Here is a 25,220-nt window from a genome sequence, read left to right as displayed (position 1 = left end):
TATTCATATATATTTTAAACTAAATATCCCTGATAAAGTGATACTTAGCATTCCAGCAACTTCATTTAGCCCATGTTATGTTTTCCAAGCTTTTGCATGTGTTCCTTAAACAAACAGAAAAAAACAGATTGATCTCCATTCTTCTGCTTTCTGTAAGGATTAGCCTACATTATTCACAGGAATTTTAAATCAAAACATTCCCAATTAAATTATACTTAGCATTTCTAATGGATTTCATAGCTTAATTATACTGTGAGTGATCTAAGACTTTGTTGAAAAATACGTCTCAAACAGCACAGAATTATTCAGTGTTTCTTCCCCAAAAATAAAGAGTTTAAGTAAATTTAGTTTTGATGTTTTGTTAGGGAACATAAAACACAAAAAGTTACAAGCATTTTTATTCAGTTTATGTGTGTTTGCAGCATTTGTTAGTGTTTAACATTTATTGTAGATTAAATACTTCAGTTAAGGATAGTGTATGAAAAGAATAATTACAGAAATCTGCCTATATCTAATTGTTTTATTGTGGGGTTCATGTTCATACTATTTGGCCAGAATAAATACGCATACAAATTCAATAAAACCCTTTTCAGACCACTCTGGTTACCATGTACTCATTTGTCATGGATTGGGAGAAATCACCAAATAATCTCTAACACAAAACTGCCAAAGTGTGTCAATGTGAATTACGTTCCCCGTCTTGATCTTGGGTATTACAGCTCAAATGATTCAATAGTTAGTAGCATATAACTCATTTTCTCTATCTTACACTTTTTCCTTAGAAAACAACAACCATTGTTAAATTTAATTTAAAAGTTAGAAAATAAAGATGTTTATTTTAATCTTTCAATTTGTTCCTATGTGATATCTTTTCTAATTTACTGTTCATTTTATTACTATCCAGTTGCTCCCAAATTAGCTATGTCAACTGTTTCTTCTGTTCAAGTTGCAAACCACAAGAGAGGTAGGAATTCTAGGATTCATACAGTGTTTCCATAGTGCTCTGTGTTGTGAAAACATTGCACTGTATGAATCTGGAATATCTGTGAAGTGTACCCATTAGTTTACTAGTGAGGCATCTTCATTGAATACAACAGAAGCATTAAGTTGCATAAACACAGGCCATACAAAGAAAAATAAATCTGCTTCTTAGAGAGTCGTGTCTGGCAAATAAAGTGACATGGCATTTATTTTTAAAGGAGTAAAATGTATGAATATGACCATTCAGATCCTTGCCTAGAAAGGATGTTTACTAGAGTCTTGTGTTCCTCACTGATATGCATAAATTGTAAAAGAGGAAACATAAGCAGATTACTTGAGGGAAAACAATACAGAAAACATCAGTTGTCCACGTCCTCAAAAAGTATCTGTAAATGCCATGGAGTGTAATGCATTGTTATGTCTTCTAATGCATTGTAAGTGTGCCTTACATCTTCATTTTATTGTAAGTGTGCAAATTCAGAGTGTAGGCATTACATTTTGAACTGTTCAATGTTTCATCAAACAAGTGGAATTATATAGGCATAATAAAGCATGCCAATATTCTCTCTGACGTACAGGCAGCCCGTTTCATTAGCATATCTGTCATTCACAGTCTGAACCCTGAGATCTCTTCATTGTTTTTCCTCATCAATTTATCTGTAAAGAGTATGTATGAAGATGTTTTGTCTTTCTGTAGCTATTGTGAATATCTCATTATTCATGAAATACATATTAACAAGGAATAGGGTTATTAAAAAATGTTTGAACTTAGTTTGACCCATTTGATGAGATCATAGTAATGAGCCATACTGTTTGTTACAAAGCAGGTAATTTCTAAGGTTACAGTGAAATCTCCTTTGTTTGCTGTAGTGTATGGAGGAGGAACACAGAGTTACTGGAGAATGAAAAAGAAAAAATAATGTAATGATTTCTGAATGCACTTTTCTTGAAATATGCTTTGTGCTTTTCGTTAGAAAGTCACACTGATAGCTGTCTCGTGCATTACCTGTCTTAGTTTATAAACTATGAGACCCTCCCATGTGTGTTTACCATTGTTTCATGTGGTGGCATTTCATGTTTTACTGGTTGCAGCTGAAGCTTCAGCTGAACCTCATCCTCACAACAACAGTATGTCATCTCAAAGATGTAATGGGGCAAAATGCGTTCAATTTATAGAAACAAAACAATTAGATTATCAACCTCTTCATGAGCCTCCTTCAATGGGTAATTTTATCATACTTTATGCAAGAGGATCAAGATTGTTGCAATAGAATCATTACATTGGAAAATAGTTTTTAAAGGCTGATAGAGTCAATGCTTCCATGAGTTTGCAAGGGATTTGACAATTCCTGAATCATCCAAAGACAATGATCACATCTAACATGGTGGTCTCTTCTCCCTTTTTCCTTCACATTAAACCTATCTAGCTATCATTACCTCTCCTCCGAGATTTTAGTTTTCCAACCATTCACTCCTTATTGTTATTCAACTTACCTGTGTCTTTCCTGACATGTGGTACTCAGAACTGAAAGCAGCATTTTCTAGCTCTGTGAGACACTCATGTCATTCCACTGTTGGTAAACCATGTGCAGCCTGATTTTGATACTTCTTCCCCATCTCCTTCAGTGATTGCATGACTTTGCCAGCACATGAAAAGTGGTTAGGCTGCTAGACCAGAGATGTGTGTCTAAACACCTAAGCTGTGCTTCTGACCATTCTAACAAGCAGGCTACTTTCTGGTTAAGGTGAACCACATGATAAGGTAGACAGGCCATAGAGCACTGACAACTATTAGCTTCCCAGCTGGCATGATGCTGAATGCAATTCTATGTGCAATGTTTGAGTGGTGTAGCACCTCATGTAGCCAGTAGAGAAAATAATTCCATTTCAATCATATGAGGACTCTTTACATAGCTTATTTTTGTAAACACAGAGGGATGTAAAAATGATTCGCTGATCAGGCCAACAGCAGCAAATTATTGCACTAGCAAAATGGTGAGGAGGCAGGGGAGAAGGAAATATTACCACAAAATTGATTTAATCATTACTTGCCATCCCTCTTTTTTTTCCCTTTTGCCATTATTAACGTTTGATGAGATGTCAGACTGTTTTCAAGTTAACTGTGGTTTTTTTCTACACCATGTAGCATTTACTAGTCAGATCGAGACTCCTAGAGCTTTCCTGTACCTTAGCATAAGTTAACTTTCAGACAAAGACTTTCTTTCACACAGCACAGTTGTTACAAGAGCAGTACCCATATAAATGCAACCAAGTACAAGAACTGGTCTCATCATTTACCTTTAATATCGATGACCCACATCTGAACTTGGGTGGTCATTTTGCATATGTTTAGGAGCATGTGTGTACATCCAAGTCCTTCCTAATTATCAGATGCTTCTTCACTCCAAATCATAATTTGGAGCAAGTCTTGTTACAGAGTGAATTACTTAATGTGCAGGTTTTTTTTCATGTGCTTTTGTAATGTGCTTGTAATTATGTGTAGTAGTAATATTAATCAAGGTCATATCAAAATTTCAGAGTGGAAGTAGTGCAGTCATTCATTCACAGAATATTCTCCATTTCTTTCTGCTACTTTAAACACCAAAGATGATATAACATAGCCTGATTTTTGTTATAGTCTGCATATTTTGGAAACATAAGAATGTAGTATTGGGTTGCCTATTACTGATTTGAAAAACAAGGTAAATTATTTCCTCTAAATTCACCTACAGCATGAAAATGCTTAACAAGTCTGACAAACATACCAATACAGCATCATCTCACCAAAATAAATTGTCTAATAGAAGACAGGTAATTGTAATAGAAGACAGGTCCTTTGTCAGACAGAGAAACTAAGACAGCCTTGCTTCTGAATCCAAAACTCAGAAAGATCAGATTGATTGCTTATCACTAGCCAGTCACATAAACTTTTACAATCCTAACAATTTTCTGTGATTCCTATTTTCTAGTACTAGTTTTCACTTTTACATCTCTCTTCTCTGCCCCACACAGCCAGTTCTCACTTGAGATGCTGAATCACACTGACCAACTGCAAAAGACAACAAACATTAACATACTTTTCATCCCTACTCATTTGTGTCAAGTAAGACAGATACACCAAATGTTTTCCTGTACTCCAGCACTTATAGGCATCAAAATTATCAAATTGGCATGAACCACAAAACATTGATTTAGAAGTATACTATCAAAGAGAACAAGAAATATATGTTAACTAAATGCGTATATGTAAAATTAATTAATGTTTCCTGGCAGGAGAAAGGCAGCTCTCAAGATTGAAACATATGTTGTGCTAAATGTCTAAGAAAAAATGCAGTCTATTTACAGTCCACTACATCAGACAAAAGCCAAACAAATATATGTATTAGGTGGGCATAGCATGCTCAGAAACATGTACGAGGACTGTTATTTCTTTATACAAATATAGACAGGCAGAAATACTGTATCTGATGCCCACCTCCAACAATCAGTGGGCTCATTAGGCGTCCCAGCATAATTAGGAGGATACCAGAGGAAAGGCAGCACAAAGTACTTTGCCTCTGTCATGTATGGAAACATTTTACACCCTCTGCTACAGCTTTATCTAATTACAAGATAAGTTAACTTCAAGACCTTGAAGCCCTTCCAAGTCACTGCATCCAGTGCTCCGTTACTGAAGGAAACATACTGTAATTTGTTACGCCAGTTAATAAACTACATCTCTAAAGCATCAGTGTGTTTTGCTACAAATTGAAAGCATTCAAGAACCTCGATGCCCTAATGGCTAGATACCATCTCCTAATTTCCAGCTGAAATTTCTGAACTGCCAGTTAACACCTATTTGTTCTTGTGCCAGTGTTGTCCATTAGCACAGTGCTGTCCATTAGGATGGCAGAAGGCTAACTCATTATGTATTTATAGCCCATTGATATCTTCTATCATCAGTTTCCTAGACTAAACAAGCAAAATTATCCTAGTCTTCTCTTTTTAAATAGACTCTCTACTTCTCTGATCATCCTAATAACCTTTCCTGCATTCATTGTGGGCTGAGTGCTCAGGCTTACACCACAGAGCGGAGCTGTGCCTTCTATAATGTTATTGATACATTCCTAATTTCTCTTTCATTCTGCATAAAGCCAAGCATTGCTTGTGATTCAAGACTAAAAGGTACTAGCATTCCATGTTTAATGAAGGGGGTTTTTAAAAGTGGCTGTCATGCCAACTGCATTTCAGATGGCTGCAGTAAGCATGCTTTCTATTCAGTACACATTTCAGAATTTTCATGATCTTTTCTGGCCCAATTGTTTTTCATCTCAGAATACAAAAATGGGTTAATGCTTACCTGAAAAGTACAGTGGAAGTAGCTCTCAACTAACAACTCTCTTCCTTCCTTTTCTTCTCTGTTTATCATTTTAGGAGGCGCTGGCCAAAATTGTCAAACTAGAGATTTGTTTAGTCATGAAATAGAACAGTCTGGTTCCCAAGGTGCCTATCAATGATAGCACCCCAAGTTCAGTAGCATTTTTGAATACTCACCATTCTGTCAGGAAAAAGATTTATTTTACTTACAGTTGTGGATTTAGGCACAATGAAGTTTGACAATTTTGTCCGCTGAATTTAACATTTTTAATATGAGGAAGTTTTTCCTGGGTCTTGATTTATACTCATCTCAAATGTGCAAAAATATGTGCATTTCTATCAGCAGAAACTATAGAGCCTCCAGTAACCCTGAAAGGTTTACAACTGCAAATGCTTCAGTTCCATCAGGTCTGCCAACAACAGCCAACCTTCGACGTCATGCCATGGTTGTCGGGTCACGCTAACCTGCCTGAAACAAACTCCACTTTCATTGCAGATAGACATCTGCTGTTGTCCATGTTACATTGATTAACATGTATGTGCCATTCATTCATATTTCTGCTCGTGGTTCATTTTTACTAAGCATGTAATGTGCTATTACTCTGCTGCTGTATACATTTTGTATACATTTCTGTTCTTCCTTGAAAGACTGTGAATGCTTCGGGCACTCCAACCGGTGCAGTTACATCGAGCTGCTCAATACGGTCATTTGCGTGAGCTGTAAGCACAACACTAGAGGTCAGCACTGTGAGTTATGCAGGCTGGGCTACTTCAGAAATGCTTCTGCAGAGCTGGACGATGAAAATGTGTGCATAGGTCAGTCCCGGGATAACTGCGGCTTTTCTTCTGTGCCTTTTCAGCCACTGGCAGCTGCTAGGGACCACTGCTGCTTACTTGCCAGTTAAGCCAGAATGAGCTTTTTCAATGGATAAGAACATCTGTGTAGACTTCTTGCCTCATTTCCATTGCCCTGGTAGCCCCAAGGAGACATTTTGAATCCGTATATGACGACGAAACTCTCTGTCTAAGGGTCCTTACCCCAGCAGTCCCTGAGAAACTGGCTGTGCCGTCCTTATGCAGGAGGGAGCCACGCTGGGGTCACACATGTGAAAACTAAAGGGTTGAGTCTTAAATACTTGTTCCCAGCCCAACTTTTGCAATTACTAGTACAAACTCTTGAATACTTGCCTGAAGACCCACAAAAGTTGCCAGCTGCAGCAAGAGGATGTGGGGTGTGATATTTATTAACCCGTTTTATTCACTAAATTTCACAGAAACACATTGCAGGTAATTCTGCTCCCAGGCACAGGGCTATAAATGCAGTGTTATCTCCCCTCTCCTTAGAGGAGAAACTGAAATTATATCCCTGAGGTTAGGAACAGAATTTGTCAAACCAGTTCAACATGATGTCAATTTAGAAAAGGAATCCTGAGATAAAAGCAGTGCTTTAGAATGAGCATCTGCTATAAATATTCAAATTGCAGAATTAGGGAAAATGTCAGAACATAATAAGAGAAGCATATTAGTAAAAAAATTAAGATCTTTATCACACTAGAAGAATATGCATTATTCTCATGTCACCACAAACAGTATATAGCACACGTGAGGACACTTTAGGTGAAGACTGGACATAGCCAATAAAGGAAGCCTTCTACAATGGTCAGTAGTTAACAGGTAGCCACAAAAGACACTCTTCTAATAACAAACAGAAGTAGAGAATTTAATTATTTAATGTTTCTTATAAGCATCAGTAGGACCTTTTTTGGATTATCATTGTGATTTTTTTCATTCCATTTTCCAGGAAGCAAAAAGAGTAGTTAGCAGATATTTTAATGCCAAAATAGACTATGGATTAATAAATTATATTTTCATATTCTTTATAATCCATTGCTGAGATTCAAGCCAGAAACTATTTAGGTTGCTATTATTTGTTTCAGTTTGTAACTTGACAGATTAACATTTTACTTTGTGATTAAACACACAGATCCATCCACGCACTACATTTCATGTGTCCTTTTAACTTTGCTTGGCAACGCATTCAGAAAATGCATGATCTCCTTTGACAGTAATTAGTCTGAGCTAATAAGAACTTTAGTAGGCAAGTCATGATTTTGTATGACTGTGCTGAGGAGATTAACACAATCAAATGTTCTTGGAAAAAAACACTGTCCCACATATTTGTTTGATGTAGATGACAGACATCACTGGTATGACACCAGGGCTGTATAATTTCAACTGCTTAAATAGGCCTAATGAATATGACTAAATTACTCTGTTTGGAATTTTTCATCTGCTCATTCAGTACATTGTTTTCCCATGTACACTGAAATGCTAAGGCAGCAGCTGTAGCTACATAAGACAAGGAAGTTACTAAATGAGAAGTCAAAAATATGTAATTTTTACATTAATTTACAATTTATATATTTAGAATGTCTTAGTAAAACAACTATGCACTTTACAGTTGCCTAGACTCTGCAGAAATAAAATTTAAAACCCTTTAATTTAAAAAGAGTCTGAGGGAAAAAAAAGGCAATGTGAAACATTTGCTGACTTTCCACCTTAATGAAAGCAGAATTCCCTTGGGCTCCCATGAGAATTGTACCACGTGAAATGACTGTAGGCTCCAACCCTGGTTTGCTACATATTAGGTATTTATTTTAAATAAATAACATTCTTGTTGGACTAAAACAGTTTTCACGGTCACAGTGATCATACTGCATACAAAATGTATGTGTCCTAATGTACGTATCCTCACTGATTTGCCAACTTGAGAAGTCTTTCATACTACTTCATGTGTAAAATCAGCAAAATGGGGAAGATACCTAAGCACTTTTCAGAAAACAGAGAAGGTTGTGCCTAAAATATTTTCTTGAACTGGGGCTCCTGAGATTTAATCCTGGAAAATGTAGTGTATTTTCACCTCTGAGAGAGTTGATGGATTCACCACCCTTCTAGGTCAAGCACAGTCTTGCTCTATTGGAAACGCTCATTTCTCTTTTTGCTGAGTTTAAAATCAGTTTTTTGTGGTTTAAGTACAAGTGAAATGTTGACATGAACATTTTAATAAGCAGATTTCCAGTGACATGTGCAAGTCTTCTTCCCGTATGAAAGTCATTTTGCCAGGCTAATTCTTTCCTCTTCAGCCATATATGTAGAAAGGTAAAAAAATGTTTGGATAAGCTAATTTAATGGCAGCTAACAGGGCTTTGGCTCTAATTTATCAAAACTGCTTACACAGTTTTCATAAATATATATGGTAAGTACATGGATAACAAATCTGTGAATCTTAGCTGATGCTAACTAAATGGAGAAAATGTAAATTGTTTCATTTTTAAAACTAAAGAATTCAAATACTGAGAAGGTTTTTACCAGTGAACTATATGCAATGCATTATACAGTGGGCTTAAATCTAAATTATCAATGCCCTTAATTTCTTTAGAAGCAAAATAAATTTTATTTCTTAAAATGAAATATCAAATATTTGTGGATTTATAAGTTAACTGGAAAATTGCCTCACATGGGCAACTGCAGTTTCTGAATAAATCAAGGTGTTGTGAAGTTAAAAATCATTAATTTGACATGAAAACGAATTTAACATCTTGAAGAGTTTTTTATTTCTTGATAAAGCCCTAATAACTATTTCAGTGAATTCCCACACTGGCAAGCATGGAGAGCATGAAAACCACCAAGTAGACCCAGAGTAATAAAACATGGCCTTTGCCTTACAAAATAAATACTGAAATGGTGATTGCTGTCACACCTTTAAGAAAGCCAGCCTTGCAGTCAGTTAGGCTTAAACTTCAATTAACATCTGTGAAACTTTTAGAAGCCCTAATGATAAATGATTAAGTGAACCCTGAGGGTTGTCCTCTAGCCACTGTCAACCCAGACTGATAAGCAGCAAGCCTGCAGCCCACCTTCTTTTTACTTACTTTCATTGTGTTTTGTTGGCAGCATCACATTGACATAGTGAATCTCAGCAAACAGATGACTACTTCTGTTAATCTTTCCATCCTTTCAAACAGTCACCAGACAGAGGTTAGGAGGAAAACTCCTTCCCAGTTCAGATCTGCAGGGCTTTTTCCCCCACCCTGGAACCTGTGTGTGGTCTGCTTATTAGGACGATCTGAGAGCGTTAGCTTAGTGTTATTTAATGCCCTGTTGTTGTAAAGGGCACACTGAAATTGTGACCTTTGAGTTTTTTAATGTCTTAAGTATTTGGAAGGTCTTGGGGAGTGTTCCACAGCCTGTGATATTGCGTTGGACAATGATCCTGGATGTTCTATGGACCTCTGTAGGTCGTATTACTGTGTTATCAGTTGTGTATTGGGAAAGATGGAGACTAGATTCAGTTACTAAAGGTTGCTGGGTCTGGTGTTCTGATTCGATCTGGTAATTTTGTAAAAGAGCCTGGCTTAATCTGTCTTTCTACTATCTACCTTCCATTAAACAGCACAGTTTGGGCCTGGTATTTCCAACACACTTATGTGATAGAGTTCAGTAAGAAAGGTTTCACTCGTTCAGGGTCAGAGTATTGCTCTCTGGAAAATATTATGTATCTATAACATTCAGTATCACAGGCTATACATTTCTTTCACAAATACTTGTTTAAATCACTGTAACTACATTAGATCTAACAAAACTACTTTAACAAGAATTGGGCCCTCTGTTTCTAATGTAATTCCAAGTTTTTGTCTTTCAAGATTTTCTATAAACACTCTTCAAGCAAAATTTAATTCCTGCATTCAAAGTCTATCTCAGTTTTATGCCTGTTTATACAAGCATTTCGTACATCTGATTAACATGAGAATTCCCAGCTTTTCAAGTGGCACACACTGTGCTATAATACTCAGCCTTGCACAGTATTTTTGGCATGTCAGTTTTCAACTTCATTAATGAATGTTGCTAGCTAATTGACTCTATTATTGTTGTGGAACACTGTTTGGCATTCTTCTTCAGCATGCCAAATGTTCAAAGTGCCATCTGTAATTTACAGTTAATAAACAGTGAGACAACAGATGACAAATGTCTTTCTGGAAATATTTTTTCTGTTACAGTTTTTCCATTATAGATACATACATACATACATACATACATATATATATATATATGTAACTTCCGAGTTCAACTCCTTTTTGTCATTTATGATATCATTGAGGTTTAACGTAGTGCTGGGGAACAATTGCCAAAGGTAGTCATCAAAGTAGTACCGATTCACAGACGTATAAATCCAGACTCCCAGCAGGTTGCCCAGATTGTAGAAGCAGCAGAGATCAGATGCTGCCAAAAGGTGTCTGTGGTCTCAGTTGACAGTGAAGTTACTCTGGGTCTACATGGGTCTACATACATATACAGCCCTTCATTTGGGAGGAAAAAAATATATAAATAACCAAGCTGAAGAACAGGAGTGCCAAAAATGAGCTCTGCCAGCTACTGTCTTGCCTTCGTTCAGCTAGCTGAAAGCTGAACACAGATATTGTAATCACATTGAAGAAAAGGGCTGTGAATGAACAACACAGTAAGTGTTGTGGGAGGAAATGGGTTCCCTACTTATTCTTTAATTAGCTGAACACATGTGAAAAATATACAGCAGGGAATGAGCCTCACTGCATTTTCCATCTGCACGCTGGGAGGTGAGAGAAATTAAAATGGCATCATAGAGCCAGTTCTGATAAGTTTTGCTGTACATTAGTGCTCACCTCAAGCTTTCCATTGTGGAATACGTAACAGGTTTATTAACGTCACTGATAAATACAATCTCACCAACTTAATGGTAAATATCCACAAAAATTATTATACTGCTCAAAACCATAAAGGAAGACTATCTTGGAAATAAGTAAAGTGCATTTATATAGCCCTGTAAAGACATTCAGCACTTCTGAAAATATTGAGTAACACAGATAAGCCTATTTTAATAATGTGAATCTTTTCACCTTGATGGCACATTGATATATCCATACTATACAAAACTTTTCTAATGTTCATTAAATTGTCAAAAATATTTTTGCCAAAAGAGAATCTGTTACAATCACTTATCCTCAAAGACCCGTGGTATCTTCTGCCTTTATATCTTTTCTGTTTACTTTTTCTCTTCACATCATAAAACGTCTCTTCCTGAATTGACATATGCAAACAAATAAATGGACATGTAGTAGTTATATTCACTACTCTAGATATCCATAATAGACAGTCTTCCTTTACCTTTAGCACTGGAAATGCACCCTTTATTGGTATTGAATGAATTATCACCACATGTAGACCTGAATCCAGTGTGTATGTGTTGTCTTGTTTCTGCAGACTGTTATTGTAACCCTTTTGGTTCAGTCCATGATCGCTGTAATGACAGAGGATTTTGTGAGTGTAAGGAGGGAACATCAGGGCCTAAATGTGATAAATGTCTGCCGGGATATATCTGGCACAGCTTGGGCTGTCAACGTAAGTAACTCTGAGAGTCGCCCCTCTCATGCAACTTTGCTGCCTCTGGGTCTGTGTGCTATCATGTGCAGCTACTGAAGAGCAGAAAATGAGCAAAATGCTCTATGATCTGTAAGAATGCCATAATGCCTGAACCTTTTGGGAAACTCCCAGCTGAGGACAGTGACTGTGCCATCCATTTATTTCAATGCACTTTCAGTGTCCTCTCTCTCTCTCTCTCTCTCACTAACACCTCAAGGAGTTCCCACTGAGCTATGTAAACACACGTCTTGACAACTGTGAAATAAGTTTTTTATACTAAAACATCAGCATATTAACTTCAAATTCAAAATTCTTCCTAAAAGATAAAAGGTGATTTCTCTGCACATTCACTTTTTTTCTGTCCTAAACTTCAGCTTCTTGAGTAAGTTAACCTTCCATACCTTAAAACTGTCCCTGGACAATAACTGCAAAACACTGGCTCGTTACCTGTAATAATTAGTGAAAACTAGATGAAAGCTAAAGGTTGAAAAAAATGGAGGTATACTTAACATCCTTAAAAAGAAGAGCTGAAATTTTTCGTAAGTGGTGCTTGGGCAGATGTTGTTTCAACGCTTAGTTATATATTTAGCTTCTCTTCTGGTTTACAGGTCTTATAAACAGATGAGTGGAAATACCACTTCAGCATATAGAGGATTAGATCTTTATTGCAAATTTTGTTTGTAGTAAATTCTTAACATTTTTTTTTTAACTGTTTTGATCATCTACTTCCAGAAGCTCTGGAGAGTCCTCTTATGTGTTTCCTTCACGTTTTCTCATTGCCTTTCTCCATTCTTACACACACACATTAAAGACATATTTCTACAAGAGCTTGCTTGTGATTCTTAAGACTGAGAAACACAGATAATGTAATTACTGACACCAATTAGCCAAATATTATAAAATTGGTCAATAGCCATACAAATGCTCTAAACACTCAAACAAATGCAAATCTTATATCATAAATTAAAAATAAACAAACAAAGAGTAAAGCTAGAGATTACCACTGCCTCTCCAAGTGATGAGTGCCTCTGAAGTAGAAAAGCTGGACTTGTGACGACAAATGTATCTGGAAAGAAAACCACAAATAAAGAGTTTCAGGAAAGATTGTGATAACTAACCGATTAGCATTAATAAGAGTATATGAAGAAAAAGGACATTTGCGTGGGCAACACTATTCAGTGCTACCTGAGAAAATTTTACTTCCTCAGCTTCTGCCAGAAACCTCCTCTTTATGTTTGGCAGGTCATTTCAACCATACTTTTCACACATGGTTGTTAACTGTATTCTCATTTTGCAGATGCCTGTACTTGAGTTTTGATTCACAAAATTATTGGGCACTTAGAGATGCAGCAGAGAGCAGGTGAAGTAGTGTTTCAAGTCTCAAAGTTCTCTATTATTAATTTTTTGCCAAATCAGATCCTAGGTATCTCCCAAACAAAGCACACAGAAGTCATAGGGTCTCCCTCTGCCTTGCACCCCTTATGCAGAAGAAGGTTGTCACCACCCTGTACCTTACCTTTGGTACTGGCAAAGAAAACATTAGAATTTGTGAAGCATTGAAATATTGCTGTGACAGGAACTACAGGGGAAAAAAATGAAAAAAGAAATCAATATGGTTCTCTGCAGTAGAATTTGAATAAAGTAAACACCATGTCCATACAGTGGGTCTAAAAAAGATATTAAGTAACTGAGATATTGAACACATCTGGAAGGCTGTGGAGCAAATTTTACAGTCATATGATTAAATATATATATATACGTACACACCAGTTTGTCAGAGCAATTGCTTACTAATTGCAGTATTTCCTATCTTTTCAGGTTTGGACATTATGACACAAATAACGTTGTTTTAATGAGGATTTTTTGAGCCCAACATATAATTAGCTTGATTTAGCTGAATCAAGAGTATTTGTAAAAGCTTTGGACAGTTTCTGGAAGTGCAAGCTAGTACCTTTATATTTGCTGACAAAACTAATTGAGTTTCCCTCACTATGTTGTAATTTTCTGAACAAATCTGTCTGATTGTGTAACTGTTAGATATTCTCCAAGTTTTGACCAAATCATCTGATCAAATTCAGAAGAAAAACAACTAGATGCGGTTGTCAGTTTTATGGAACAGACATCAAATTGCCACGTTTTACCAAGCGCACGCTGATTTAAATCTCATTTCAAGTCTTACCATGGAGGAACAGAATTCCAATTAATTTAATTTTCTAGTATGTATTACTATTTTTCCACTGAAATGTAAACAAATGACTGGGCAAGCAAGCAGACCCCAATATTCAAGAAAAATAAGAACTCATTCTATTGCCTTAGCCAAGCTCAAAATTATTATTTCTCTAGACACATAACATGTGGGTTTGATCTGTTTTTCCCTGAGCCTGTGCTGTATAGAAATGTACATATGCAAAGACTGATACATACACACACACTTAACAGACAGATGTGTTTGTATATTTTTTATTATACATACCCTATTGGCATTCTTAAGAAAATCTATTATTATGGAGCTTTGTTGATAAAAACCATTGACCTAGGGCAATCAGAAGCTTGACTTGTAGATAAATAAGTTAAATCTATACTATAGCTAGTTTAATTACTTGTATGATTCTATAAGTAAATGGAGTGTTGTAATTTTATATATTAGTAAACCCATTAGGAAAAAAAAAAAAAAACAACACAAAAGTCCTGTTGTGTTTTCTAAGGCCCACAATATATCATTTGATAAATTACAGTTTGGAGTCTACTTTGTACCACACATGGGTAGAAGACACAGAAGCTATTATCCCCAGAACTATTCATTTAGGTACCTCACTCTTACTGATCTAATCTAAAACCTCTGAGGATCTAGGCAGAGCTCTCATCACTTGGCGTCTACAGACACAGTCTGCAATTTTAGACTTTGTCTCCCAGATAAAAAGCACTGTGATAACAGCTGTTATCTTCTTGCATTCGGGGTTTGTGCTGCATAGGGGTAGCGGTCAGCAGGGTCTGGTTGGTACAGGAAGGTTTGTTGCCCTCAGAAAAAGAGGTACAATAGATGGAACTGTGCCTTGTGCTACTTCTCAGCCCTCCCCAGGAACCGTGGATGCTGCAGGCGCTGTGTGTGCAGGGGAGGGCTGGGGGCCTCCCTGCCAGGCACCCACAATGGTTTTCTCACCAGCATGCATACATAGATGAAAGCACAGGGAACGAGTTAAGAACAGAACAGTCTGGTCCTGAAACCCTTTTAGAATTCCTGGAACATGAGAAAATACACAGCTATATTTGATTTTTCTGTTTTATAGAAATTAAACTATTTCCTTTAAAAATGAACATAAGAACATAATTAAAAGCTTCAAGCCTGGCAAGAAATTTAACCAGCAACTACAATTGTTTTGGACCAGTCTTAAACTGAACGTAGTGCTTTGTGATAAAAGGAATCTGTATCAAAAGGTAGAAACATTTACACACAGAACCACCACCAGAGCTTTTAAAAAATGGATGAAGGCAAAATATTAAGCAGGAGCATTCACTTGATTTTCTACGTTTACTGCTTACAGTCTTGCATCTTTTGTATTTATTGGCCATGACATTTCTGGTGACTAAATTCTGTTGCATATATACAGGAGCATTTTAAAGTAACACCTTTTAATTTCACTCACAGAAGAATTGATTCCAAAACCAGCTGCATATTTATCCAATCAGGCAAAGAAAAAGTGACTCTTTCGCCAATATCAGTTTACCAGCATAGCTCAGATTTTCATTAGTCATGATCACCTCACAGGGGAAAGGTGACGGAAGGTTCAATGATTAATATTATTCACTATCTCTCTTCATGCAGTCAAAGACTAAATAAAGACATTGAACCCACAGCACTACAAAGGCCTAGAGTGAATAGAAGAGTTACCAATGGTAGCGTGCACCTGATTGTGAACCTCTGTTTTAAATCATCTTCCTTCAGTGGTGCAAATCTTAAACAATTAGCGAATGAGTTTTCAGCCACATGCCTTACATCAAGCTCTGAACAATTTATCTTTTTACCCTTTTTCATTGATTTTAAATAGAAGCAGGCAAAGGATTACACTCTTTATCTTCAATGCTAAAACTGCATTCAGTGCTTGTATCTGTCTTCCAGACTAAACTGGTGTTAGTCTGCAGCCTGTTAGATAATTCATGTTCTGTCACAGTGTGCCTTCAACTTATTACATGATTATTTAAATATGAGCTTTTTTGGGGTGGATTTTATCATGTGTTACAAATGTTATAAGCTGAGGCATTTGATCAAAATCGTCATGCAGATTGAATTGCCAAAGAAAATCAAACTTGAAATTGTAAACCCGGAACTTAAATTAACCTTTGCTTTTGGAAGATTGTGTTTACCAATCAGCAAGAAAAGAAGAAAAGATATATACCACCTATTTGTTAAAAAAACAAGATTTAAAAAAAAAATACATCATGCACTTCTTTCTAAACAGGTTAAATGTATAAATGCAATTGTCTCCTCATTGAAGGTTAGTGATTTTTATACATGTTTGTACTCAGATGAATCTGATGAGTCCTCCAATACCTACACATTGAAGTTGTGCCTGGGAAAAAATACAAAAAAAAAGAAATAGAAATTCAGAACCAGGATGCCCTGCTTCCCAGTTCACCATTGCAACCACCTGTGTGGGGAGCCATCTATATATTTTTATATCTTTTTACATCTTTTTTACCAGTAGCAGTTTTAATGCTTTTAGCTGGTCAGGATACAGGGGGATTTCCCCCTTGCACAGGTGCTGTGTACACTTTCAGTTCTGGTGTGTTTTGGTGCCAGGACTGGTACCAGTAAGCACACTGCTGTGCTTGGAGCTGGAGGGAAGTAAAACAGAGAAAGAATTCATTGAAAAGGATAAAGTTCTGTTGGGGCTGAACATTGCTGTCCCCAAGGAACAACCTGCCCATGGTCCTTATACATGAAATACTGATTTCACAATACCTATCTTACATGACTGTTATGCAGACTAAACAAACTGTGCGTATGTACAGGGGTTTGGATGCAAGAGTAACAGACTCTCTTTCAAATGGCTCCAAATTCAAATCCAGAATAATTCTCCTTAAATCAATCCAGAATCCCACTGCTGCAACTCAAGGCAAAATATGGTTTACAGATGTAAGACAAGCAAGGCAAGACTACAAACAAAATTACAGCATTATCAGTCCTGATCCTCAGATGATGCAGAGCAGTGATTCCACTTGCCTCAGGGGAAGCATGCTGATGACTTACAGGTGTAATGCCATCCTCATATCCTGGGTCTTTTAAACCTGAGAAAAGGCAATGTGAATGTGTTTATTAATGCATTCTTTCTAAAATACACAACCCACAGAATAACCATACAGATACTGGGATACATAGAAAATTGTGCACCAAAGTATGATTATCATGGAATGGTATTATTTTTTAATGAGATACTGGATTTGAAGGAGAAAAAGAAGGTTGATATCTCCCTTGGGAGAGGATATTTTTTATTCAGGGTAAACATGTCAGAACACAAACACTGTATATTAACAGAAATGATTAAGTGAGGCACCTTTCCTCTATGAAGAGCACAGAGGAGAAGATGAAAACATAGGATGCTCTCTCTAGATAGTTATCATACAGATCTACATAATTACTGTAGCATGTCTCAGTTGGGGATCATGTCTCAATCTGCTTTTAGCACCACTGCCTACAACGTGTGTGAGATCTTGTGGAAGTGGAAGAAACTGCAGAAGCAATAGATTAGAGGGGCATTGGTGAGAGCTCAAGGACGTTATCTCAGCGTGTCTGTGCTGGGAGGCCTCTCTGAACAGGATGGGGATTGTGAATTAGGTAATACCTGTGTGCAGAGAAGCCAAAGGAAATAACAGGTCATAAGCAGAGAGTGAGGCTCAGAAAAGAGGGCTAGTTAGCATAGTTACCGTGTTATTGAGAGGCACCAGGCTCTTAACAGACTGCAGCTCTTCAGGAGATTTACTCTGATAACCTGGTGATCAGACTTGCTTTCTCCAAAGTGAAAAGAAATGGTTCAATAGCAACATTTATACACCTGACCTTTAATAGAACAATTTTTCCCCTGCAAGGTGAGGGATTGGATTGGAGCAAAGAGGGTGTTCGCCTCTTGATCTTGCCCAGGTGTCAGCTTCAAAGCTGCTATTTCATGGCTGTCTAAACTGCTCTAATTGCAAGTGCTGCAATCCCTCTTCTCCCAATTCCCTACTATTTAGTCCCACACCCCCAGCAATCTCTCAGGCACTTGTTTGACCTTTCATTGAACGATTTCAGATCTAACTCAGCAGGACGCTAACCAAAAAAAGAATAGTTTTCTGCTGTGTTTGTTCTATGATATGAATCAGCAATGGGTTGAACAAGCAGGGGCACCCTGGGAGAGCATAACCTGCTCAGCTGGGGAGCAACGCAGCCCTGGCAATCAGGCTGGGCTGCCCTGCAGCTGTAGCACATCTAGGGGATAAGTATTCTCCTCTTTCCACCATTACTTCATTGACATTATAGCCTAGGAAGTTGCTGGTATTTTTACCTGACAAAGCCACATAATTTCAGGTGGATGAGCAGGTGGATAATTAAGGAAACTTCCTAAGAATGTTTTCCTTAAAAGTGTTCTGTACTAACCTTTAGAAAAACCAACAACTCTCTAAGATTCTCTTGTACTGAATCAGAATCATAACTTTTTACAGACAACAAAACTAGGATTCTGCACGCAGAGCCAAAACGGACAGCAGTGATGGATGTGAGCAGAGTGCATTTCAAAACAACCCAATTTTAAAAGAATGAATACAATTCTAGGGTCTTTGGTATTTTTGGTGCTATATCATGGGAGAGTTCTGAACAACTAAATATTAGGAAATTCATGAAAACTTAAGCAAGTAATATTATTTGTTTTCTTTAGTCAGATGATTTAAAAATGGTTAATATTTGATAGCACAATGATAAATATTTTAATAGAGTATATTGCAGTCAGGAATAGATCAAAAAGATACAAAGTAAGCTCCACTAGATAAACTTTTATTAGGTACATGAAATAGAACATAAAGCTTGATAGCAATTACCATTTAATCTATTCACATTTGGAAACGTATTGAAGGGGAAACTTATAACTCAGTTGTTATGAATTATTAAATGTTCATTTGAACAGTGATGAGCAGGACTGCTTTTCCTCTGAAAAATCTGTCATGCTTTTCTTTTAAGCCTGCTCAGTGGCCATAACTTCTATGTAATTTGCCTGCTCACTGCGTTTTTATGAGGACAGAATAAAGAGATTCAGTAGCACCACAGACACACCTAGATAAGATGTTTTTATGAAGGGGCCTTAAAAGGACCATTAAGGAGTAAGTAAAGTACTCTCCATCCTACTTAACTGCAGATAAAAACTACTGACCTGAGGCAAATAAAGATAGCCCATGCTTCCTATCTTGGCACTGATGCAACCGATGGCATTGCTGACACCAGCACATGCTGATTATTAGGGCTTCAGTATTTATTGTTTTCAGTTTCTTTACACATGTGCAAATACAACTCTCCCAAGAGATCTTGTGATTCACAATGACAGCAATATTTACCCTTTGTAAATGCATTTTCTTATAAAGTTCTTTTACTCTGCTGTTAACAATGTAATTTTTATAATAATCCTTTTAAATACTTGTCCTTTTTTTTTATACTCATTTTGCACCTCTAATACAATGAGCTCACCAAATCATCTGCAAGCATTCTACCCCTTTAGCTCCTTTAATTTCTTTCTAATAAGTGTCTACATGATCATCTTCTCTTCCCCTAGATCCATACCCCTGAGACATGGACTAACTCTTCCAGTAACTACAAATATATCTTCAAGTTAAGCATGCAAGTACAGATTTTGACAAGGAACATGGTATGACAAAATCAGGAACAAAAGCTTGATCTTAAAAATGTCAGTCTAGCTTTTTGTCAGATCTTTGACTACTATCCTTTACGGCACAAATTTTAGTCAAGCTATTCATATGAATAACAGCTATGAAAGCAAATACTTTCATATTCTGTGATTCTGTAATATTTCAGTCAGTATAAATTTAGAGGGAACTGATAGCCCATACAAAAGTACCATGATGTTCTGTAAAATATTAACAGCATTATTCTTTCAATTTCTTTCAACCCTGCACGATTTTGAGATATAGTTCTGTTGATTAGAAACTGTTGTTCTCTCATGTTGAACTACAGTCAATGGCAAAATCATTAAAAGAGACTTTTGATGAAAGCCAAGTCAAGCCCATTATAATTAACTTCTATTATAATTATTCTTCTAAAACCATTATAATTATTCTTCTAAAGAGAATAATTAAATTGTTAATAAAACTTTTACCTATAGTCATTAGGTGAGAACGGTGTGACAGTGTTTCAAGCTTAAAGATTTCTACAGAGAAGGGGAAAGAGTTTGATCGTAATTCAGTTGTTGATAATTAATTTCTATAGAAGACTACCTATAACTGAAATCAACTTGAAATAATTATAGTAAAGGGAATGTGTTCATTAACATCACTGATTTCAATACAGGGCTGGAGTCCACAATGATTAAAGCATTATACCCAAAACTAATTTGTATTTTTATAACTAGATCTTGGACAGATACTTCCTTATTTGCCTTTTTATTTCTTTCCAATGACTATCTATCTTTTTGCTGAGATGGACATGGAAAACTATGTAATAACAATTGTACTGATGCCTCTGGATGAATCTAGAGACAATATTTTGATTTGCACTTGTCTGTAGATAAATTTACCCCTTCATTCTCTTTCTAGAGACTGAGTGGAGTAGCTTTCCAAGTCTTTCACACTTTTCAGACTTCTATGAAACCCTGCGTATTTTCCAGATGTACAAAATATCTCTGTGGATAAAGCAAAATATTGCTCCAGCTCATGGAACCAGTGGCCAAACATCTCTGAACAGCTGAACACACATTTATCTTTCCAGTACACCTGTACACTACCCTCTGTTCTCACTCTACTTTCTGCTTAAATTTGAAGTCTTTTCCAATGGACCCAAGAATCTATTCTTGCCCTTCAAAACTTCTACATTTCAAGAAGCTCAGACATAATTTCTTTGGAGGAGGAATTCTTCCTGGAATAGATATTTAACTAAGCCTTAAGAAAGAGCACCAAGCAGCTATAGATCGGGGTACACAGGGGCTAAAATAAAGAGCTACCAGGTTTGTTACCCATGTACACTAACCAGTCCCCATCTATGCTGACAAGTGCAGGAGAAACAAACAACTCCAGTGTCCTCAGTATAGAAATAGCAATCCATAGGAGACAGTTCAACAGGGTGTTCTGCTAATGAGATGCTGCACCACTGAGCTTTAAATGGGAATTAAAGTTCCTTTTTAAGCCAAAAGATCCTTGAAACAGGACTCTTACTTTGAAGAGTTTAGAATTACATTTCTAAGGAGAGTAAAGAGAGTTTCACCACATGTAGCTGTTTCTTTAAAGAGCTAAAGCTGCATTTTGATCATGAGGCAATAAGCACTTAGTACCATCCAAGGAGAAGAAGATTCTCCTTGATTCTCACAAGATTCAAAAATCTGGCTTGCTTCCTACTGATTTCAAGAACAGGAGAATCCCACAGTGAGATATAAACTGAGGCCATTAGGGCAAGGAAATTAATATTGAGGGCAAACATAGCATCCTTAAATCAGCTCTGTTATGTTGACATTATGCAGCAAAGCACAGCTCTCCGCAAGGAGGCTTCAGTTCTCAGAAAGAGCGTCCTATTCCACATATCTTTATAGACAGGTTACAATAGTGTATTGCAACACAAACATCTCAAAAATTGAGCCAGATATTTTGAAATGCCTCAAATTACGTATGCACGTGTGCCATTCAGTACATGGCTGGGGAGAAACGTGAGTCTGCACGTACACTGCATAACTTCTGCAAAGGTTTGAAAATTTGGGTCAAGATTTACACCACCCATCAAAGTAAAGCCATATACTGCAACAATTTTTCTGCAGTGACCTGAGAGCTTTGCTAGTTCATGCAAAACTGTTACTGATTTAAAACACAACTGAAAAGATGCTTAGAGAAGTGTACTCCAGTTATATCTTCTCCTTTATTCAGTGGCAACATGACAACTTAGCAATGATGCTGCAGCCCACACTGCACTGCACCATCAGAAGACCTTGACTGTTTTGCAAATACAAAACTTGGAGCCGGCTAAGATGTGTTGAGCACCTCCTTCACCTCCTCCCACCCATCCTGGCTTTAGCCCAAATTCCTCTGTTCCAGTTCCAAGCACTTCCCTTTAGCACTCCTCCTTCTGTTTTAGCTAAACAGCTACTCATTCCGTAGCTTTCTTGCAGTCCTCAGAAAACCAGCATCCCACTCAGATCTGCCATGTTACCACTCCAGAAATGCCATCTCACAAAGGCAGCATAAAATCTTTGCCTTTCACCCTCCTCTCACTCTCACTTCACTGGACGTGTGTTTCAAACCTGAGCAGGAACCATGCTGGAGTCGCTGCTGCCCAAAACAGCAAATCTATCAGAGTTTGGCCTTATGTGCTGGCTGGCATTTACAGCCAGAATTCCAGCCTTTTCTTGTCCTCCATTATCACATGCAGCCATCAGCTGGCACTACACAGGCAAACACCTCCTCCCGCCATAGGAGGCAATGGAGAGGAATATAAACAGTTCTCAAGGCGTTGGGATCCGCTAAGTCAGACTTCCATTGCCATCACTGCCAAGGCTGCTGAAAGAGAAGGACAAGCATGTGAGGCAGGGGACAAGCATGAGGGCAGAGGACAGCACTGGGCTCCATGAGATAAACTTGTCAGGAAATACAGCTTAATCATCCCAATTCTATTTAGCAGAAATTTGTTTCCTTTTTCTCTGAGAGTTCTACAAAGAAATATAGTCAGACGTTATGTTTTAAAGGAATATACAACATTCTAAAAGTACATTTTCATAAAAATTGAGTATTTCCTGTGTGACCCTCCCTCTCTAAACCAGAGGTGAGCATATGAGTTTGTAACGTTGCTATATGCACAGCTGCTCAGGAACATGAGAAAATGGCCAAGGGCTTGGCTTCTCAGTCTTAAGTGCAGGTAGAAGACTTTTTGAGTAATACAATTAGTTCTATCCATCATTAAATTTAAGGATATTGATATAATATATCTTTAGATATATAGCATTATAGAGTATGATTATATATGTAAATATATATATAAATATATATATAAATAATAATAAATATCTAGCATGATTAGAGTAATTTATGTTAGAGTAATTTATTTGGTCTAGATTAATGGAGATATCTTTGATATTTTTCAACTCTGGCATGACTCGACAAACTAAAAATTGGAAAAAATAATTTTAACTAATATAAAGAAAGTACTTTGAAGTGAAATCACATTTGTCAGTTATCTATTCCTCAAGGATCCCATGTTATTTCAGTCTTCATTAATAATTAAATTTTAACAACTTTGTGCATTACAATTGATAAACAGAAATTTAAGTACGTTAATCAGCATGTCAAAAGTAATGCAAGAACCATATAAAGCTCAGAGGGAAACAGCTCTTACTCACCAGAGTCTTTCAGCTCTGGACTTTTTAATATCCTGAATTATCTTAACACTTTGTCACAGCAAGCACTATCAACATCCATGGTTAGAAACATTATCTTTAGCTCACTTGCATGTAAGAAAGAACTTTTCAGACATTAACCGTAACAAACACATGCCATGCGCTCTTTTTCTAAGTCTAAGCCAGGTCTATTGTTATTCAGATGTTTTTCTACATTGTGGCAAAACTTTAAGGTTGATTAAATTAGACTAGTGCAATTCTGTTACTATTCCAATAACTTAGTAGTAGTAGCCTGCAAATTAATATTGTGAAAAACATGTAGGTTGCCTGTATGCATTCTTCATTTGTTTTGGTCAGTGTGTAATAAAGAATTATGAATTCTACCTGCGTACTTACCAAAGTGTGACTTTTGAAAAGACAAATAAATAATCAGAGCCTTTTAAATCTTGTTAAGTTGCAACAAAGTTGTTAAGTTAGACAAAGAGTTATTTTGTGTTTTGGTGTGAGCATCTTTTGGGCATTTTTGTTGAATTGTGTGATATTATAAATCATTTTTAAAAGTGTTTTCAGGTAAAACACAGGCTAAGACTGTCACATTGGTTACACCTGTGTGGCACATTGCAGGAAAACTGGTGTGTCTGAAGAAGATTGTGTTGGAAAGTGAGCATCTATTATCTGGGTTTTCCCATCTAATGGCTGCTCTGTCATGAAGATAAATGCACAGTGATACCTGAAGCAAGTCTGCCTGTAGCAATAAATATTGTTGATGAAAACTAGCATGAAGCAGTTAATAGCTTTAATTATTTGATACATTAATTTATTAGTTCTAATTTTGCTGAGTGCTACATGTCAGCTGTTTTCTGATGATAAGAGTGGACAAGTAAAGCATAGCGCCAATTAAAATCCCACTCACAGAAAAGCATCCATTATATCTCAGACAGGAATTGCGATATAAGAATCTGCCTGTTAGTGTCATTTTTTTTTACTTTAATAAAAAAATAGATAATAACAGGTAATATTTTTAAAGGGCAGATAAAGCAGACGGGATAAAAAACATTTGGAAATCTCTATCATGTTCCTTTTGTATGAATATAAAGCTGCTGACGTTCTGATTGGTAAGATTAGAAGGAGGTACAATACATGCATTGGTGTTTCTAACTGTCAGAATATTCCACAGAATATTCCACATCTTGTGGAATCACATATGACACTTAAGACAATATTGCATAGTCCTTTTTTAAACTTCACAGTTTATAAACCTTTTGATAGCTAATGTCAGCAAACTCCCTTGGAAACAGTAATAACTCTGCTATTGCATTTATCTAATCAACAGTGCAATCTAGTAAATAGAGCAGGAATTCACAGGACTTGCATCATTCCCTCTTATTAGCAAAGGCAACTCTTGACTTTCCTTGGCATCAGTTTCTCTATTGTTCACTGGCAATAACAACTCTTACTCTGAAGAGCGTTGAGAGACCTACAGGGCAGAGTTTTTATCCCTGTTCTAGAGCTAACTCAACAAAAGCACTCTGAATCATTTCACCCACATTCAAAATAATAAATCAGTGTAGATTCGGAAAGAAGATCTCCTGATTTGCAGCATTGTTACTTTAACAAAAAAAGCCCCATCCCTCATTTCATACATTTTGTAAGAACTATGTAAGTGTTTTACCTTTGCCTTTACATTGTAACTAATGTTCACATAAATTCTGCACGTTCATCTCCTCAGAGGTTTTACACCATTAACTTTGCTCATTGGTGGTTTGGTTTTCTATAGAACATTATACTGATATCTTAAACTTTTCTTTTGAAAAATGCACGCAGAGGGAATACATAATTACATGTCAGTATAAACTTGGC

The 25,220-nt window shown here is 36.7% G+C and overlaps 1 protein-coding gene across 9 annotated transcripts in view; it reads left to right on the top strand.

Annotated features, from left to right (window-relative positions):
• Positions 1–25,220, top strand: part of NTNG1 (netrin G1) — a 150,025-nt gene that overhangs the window by 114,066 nt on the left and 10,739 nt on the right. For 2 of the 9 annotated variants that reach the window (XM_064664544.1, XM_064664545.1), the window contains exons 6-7: positions 5,986–6,153; positions 11,635–11,772. The exons of 2 other annotated variants lie outside the window; for them this stretch is intronic. In XM_064664544.1, coding sequence (XP_064520614.1) covers positions 5,986–6,153; positions 11,635–11,772 — 306 coding nt within the window. Of the gene's footprint in view, positions 1–904; positions 965–5,985; positions 6,154–11,634; positions 11,773–25,220 lie in introns of all 9 variants that reach the window. 5 more of the 9 variants (XM_064664547.1, XM_064664549.1, XM_064664546.1 and 2 more) reach the window with 4 other exon arrangements.

The sequence above is a fragment of the Pseudopipra pipra genome, chromosome 9 (assembly GCF_036250125.1).
Source record: "Pseudopipra pipra isolate bDixPip1 chromosome 9, bDixPip1.hap1, whole genome shotgun sequence".
In the NCBI taxonomy this organism is placed as follows: Eukaryota; Metazoa; Chordata; class Aves; order Passeriformes; family Pipridae; genus Pseudopipra; species Pseudopipra pipra.
The sequence above is the reverse complement of the archived record's forward strand: the minus strand, read 5'-3'. Positions and strand labels throughout refer to the sequence as shown.